Source organism: Populus euphratica, unplaced genomic scaffold (genome assembly GCF_000495115.2).
Source record: "Populus euphratica unplaced genomic scaffold, PopEup_1.0 scaffold112.1, whole genome shotgun sequence".
NCBI lineage: Eukaryota > Viridiplantae > Streptophyta > Magnoliopsida > Malpighiales > Salicaceae > Populus > Populus euphratica.
The window spans coordinates 448,055-452,307 of NW_011499997.1; the positions used below are offsets into that span (position 1 = coordinate 448,055).

Sequence of the window (4,253 nt, forward strand, 5' to 3'; positions counted from 1 at the left end):
CGGGCCAGCTTGCGCGCACCACGACTAATCCCACGGGCCCTGAAGTTAACGACCATGTAAGCCTCCAGTGGCCATCATATGAGCAACCAAGGACTCGAACCTGAGACCACAGAGGGAGCAAATCCCTTGATCCCAAATCTTTACCACTTGACCACCACCTAGATAGTTCCTACCTAGAATTCTTAGTCGGCTGAGTTCTTGACTTTCTCGTCTTGAAGCCATCTCTTGGAATTCCCTTGAATACCTCTGTTTCAATATAAGGTATTTCTATTTTAAAAACAAGGTTAAATTATCCTGAACTTGGTTTCAAACTAAACTTACTCCTTAAATATTGTTTTTTTTTTTTGAAGTACCATGACCTTTTTTTTTATTATTAAAAAAAGGCTCTCTTGTCTGGATTTTCATCCCTGTTTTTTTTCTTCCTCCAAATCATGTGTTTCTATGACACAATATCATGTTTCTAGATTATCATTTGTGATTAAAATGAACGGAAATAGCTATTTCTAACTAAAAGATAGATTATCACTTGGGTCTTTGCTTTAGTGACGGAACAGATTAGGGCCAAATCTTGAATTTGAACAAGAACAGAATGGGGAGTGTACCCTCTCTAAATGAAAAGGTAAGACAACCAAGCAACATATTTTTGTATAGATTTCATGCTACTCTTTAGCTTGAAGAGTAAATTACAAACAAGCAATCATTATGAATTTCATTCACAAAGCAAAAGCCTTGACTTAAGCGTACATGGAACACAGCAGTTTACATATTAACAAAGAGAACACTGCACGTACATTCAACAAAAAAAAATTGGAAATATACTGCTGGGAACTCTAAATGAAGGATAACCATCATTTGTTGCCATTACGCTGTAGGGTACGAAGCTTCCATTGCAATTCCACAAAGACCTTCCTTGGCATCAATATCTCTTTCCATTCTTATGTATCCATTCTCTCCCCAGCTAGTTCCCCAGGAATTCTTGACTAACCAGTACTTGGTACCATCATCACTCATACCATACCCAACAGCAGTCACACCATGATCTAAATCAGTCCCACAATCTCCGGTAAACACACCACTCGAGTAGAATTGGAAGGCAGATCCACCAGCATCAATAGCAACTGAGACTGGCTGATTGGCTACTGCCTTCAACAGCGCTGCCTCGCTGTTGGCAGGCACGTCTTCATAACCAGTGATCTTTGCAGCTGCCTTCCCAGAGTTGCAAGTTCCATCAGCTCCCTGGTAGGGGTAATTGGCTTCAGTCGTAAGGCCTTTGTTCTGAATGATGAATTCAAAGGCGTCATCCATAAAACCACCGTTACAACCCTGGTCTTCACCACTTGTATCACAATCAACCAGTTCTTGCTCGGAAAGAGAAATTAACTTTCCAGTTGAGAGCTGGGTAATCCCTTCCGTTGCAGCCACAGCAGAAAATGCCCAGCAGCAACCTATATATGTTTTGCATGGATTTGAAAAAAGGGTAGACGATTCAGTTTGTCTAAAAGAAATGGAAAATGAAAAATTTTCACATTTCGAAAAATGGTAAGCAGATCATAGAGGTTATCATCAATATGCCTTACCGCATTGACCTTGGTCCTTGATAGGGGTAACAGCTCCTTTCTTTCTCCAGTCCATGGTAGACGGAACTGCACTTATATTTTCATACCTGAAAGGGTTGGTGCTAGATGAGCTCAAATGAGCGGGCATCTTGTATCCATTGCGCGAGGCCCGGAATTCCTCGTTCATAAGATCTGCAAATTCGTTGACACTTAGCTTGTAAGGCTTTTTCCCATCCTTGTTGAAAGACTCGATGAACTCCACGTTGTTCTTGAATGTGTTTAAGCGCCTCTCCTTCTCTACACGGTCTTTATATGCTCGTCCATACTGAGCCATCCATGTTTCATGTCTCTCCATCATGGAAGCCTCATACAAAGAGCGTGACCAGACATGAGAAGTCCAGAGCCCAAGAAGTAAGACCACTGCAAAGATTAGTTTGTTTTCTGGTATAAAAGCCATTCTGCTGAAGTGTGCAAGATTGTAACTATAGGCAAGTATTGTAGGACGTGATGATATTGCACTAGTCATTAGTGAATTACATGTATTTATAGTACTTGCATTGGTCTGCTTAAAGATCTCTCTCAAACAGCATTCACACCATGGCTTCAATTCTTACAATGTGGAAGCAAATAACCTGATGAATCTGGCACGTTGTGTATGATCCTGACACAAAATTTGGACGCTGCTGCGTTGTCTGTACTTCTCGTATTTTATTTTGTAGCACTTGTATTGTTCTGCGATGCTTATTTTTCCTTATACCTTTGAGTTATCCAACTATTTGTTCAAGTTACGTTCAATATTGGAGTGTTAAGCATGAATTCAAGCAAAATAACAACAATAAAAATAATAATCAGTGAGCCTGAGCCTATATGCCGTACTTAATGTCTCATCTCTATCGGAAAGAGTACCCCTTGACATATTGAATTTAAACATTTTAACAATATACCTTTTTTTGCTAGTTCCATTTTCCTATGTCAGCCGAAACAAGTTCCTTGACGAGGTACGCGAAGGACTTTATCCTGAAACCATTTTGGTTCGCACGACATGCAGTGGTCGACAAGACTTTGTGGAAAAGAGAATGCAGGTTTTTTCTGATTGAAACTTTTCATCATTACTAATGCAGATACACAATCATAAAATTTAAACATAAGCTACACATTGGAATCCCTTGACCTGAGCTTATTCTTCAAAACATAGTTTTCTTCAATTGTTCCTTGACCTGAGTTTTTGGTTGTTACATATACCAAACGTGCAAAAAAATCTTTTGTCGATTTTGGAAATGATTAATTAAATAAAAACTAGAAAGCAAGAGAGGAAAGATGGTTTCCCTTCACTCCAGTAGTGGAGCTATAGACAGAATGAAGATGGATTCAAGAGAATAATCCGTATCCCTATTTCTTGCTAGCTCATTAAGCTAAGTGTCAATTTATGGCATCGTTGTGCTTATTAGGAAAAGTAGAGGAAGAGAGAGATTTATCATTTACTCATTGTCTGCAAGTGGGATCCTTTCGAATCTACAACTCTCTTAACGAATTGTGCAGTTTGCATATCCTTTCACAATGGACGTGGTTCACGCGGGAGTTTGTAGAAGAAAATCGGTTCAAGGATAAATAGGGTGTTGATAGTAACATCAAATTCGAGACATAGTTCATATATCCTTATAATCTATGATTATGGAAGATAATCAAACCTTTATATTAATGATTGTATTTGAGATTATTTATTGAGGTTACTTTTATTATTTTTAAATATTTTATTTAATGAGTTATATTGAATTTTATTCGGATTTATTTGTTAAGTTTAATTTAATTATTATTGAATATTTTATTTAGTGTACTGTAAATTTAATTATTTATTCTAATTAGGATTTTAATATTTATATGTTGTAGTTAATTGATAATTAACTGAATAAAAATTTACTGAGAAGGAAACATTTCTATCCCCCAATTTTCCTCTCTTCCTTAACTCTTTTATTTCTTTTCTTAAACTCATTTCCTTTAATTTTAAGCTTATTCTTTTTCCAAATTTATTTCTTTCAATTTTCACATTGTATTGTATCAAATGCAATTTCAAATCAACCATGTATGCTCATGCTAAATTAGTAGTCAAAGATTCTAAATCGTTATTAAACATTAATTGTTCTAGCTCAAAATTTACTGTGAGAGGATAAAAATCTATAGGCTTTATGTTGATTATTAGTCTCAATTGGAATTTCTTGTGATGTGGTATCTTCTCAACTTTTCTTTTCATGTTTGAGGATATGTTTAGGTATTAAATTTATTTTATTTATTCAATTATTTATTGTGATGTATAAGATCTTTAAAGCTTGATAGACATGGAAAGAGTCCTTTTCTAATATATTTTTCATAACCAATGTTAGTATGCAACATCTATAATGTTATCATGCAAAAAACGAGCCAAAACAATTTTTTATTGAATCAAACATTATAGTTATATAAATCAAAATAAGTAGCTAAACTATGTCATGATGACAACCTACATGGAACTAATGAGGATTTAAAAGAAAAAATATATGTAAACTCTAAAGATAGTCAATCCATCACTTAAAAGAATCCACCAAAAAGATGAAAGACGATGATTATGGAAGAATCACTTTTCATTAGAATAAACTATTTATTTTTATTATGAGATGTCTTACTTTAAAGAGGAGGAATGAAGTATTTTTTAGCTAAGCATAA

At 35.4% G+C, this 4,253-nt stretch overlaps 1 protein-coding gene across 1 annotated transcript; it reads right to left on the reverse strand.

Moving 5' to 3' along the window:
* Positions 1-413: 413 nt before the first annotated feature.
* On the reverse strand, positions 414-2,353 carry LOC105140687 (senescence-specific cysteine protease SAG39-like). The gene is made up of 2 exons (XM_011047610.1): positions 1,578-2,353; positions 414-1,445 (listed from the first exon to the last, which is right to left on the reverse strand). The coding sequence occupies exons 1-2, from the start codon at positions 2,080-2,082 to the stop codon at positions 862-864; spliced, it is 1,089 nt and encodes a 362-aa protein (XP_011045912.1). The 5' UTR covers positions 2,083-2,353; the 3' UTR covers positions 414-861.
* Positions 2,354-4,253: the final 1,900 nt, after the last annotated feature.

Excerpts from the sequence above, each read along its gene's own strand:
- LOC105140687 (XM_011047610.1), bottom strand. The coding sequence starts at position 2,082 with ATGACTAGTGCAATATCATCACGTCCTACAATACTTGCCTATAGTTAC. Across the intron at positions 1,446-1,577 it reads CAAGGACCAAGGTCAATGCG|GTTGCTGCTGGGCATTTTCT; the intron begins GTAAGGCATATT and ends AAACATATATAG.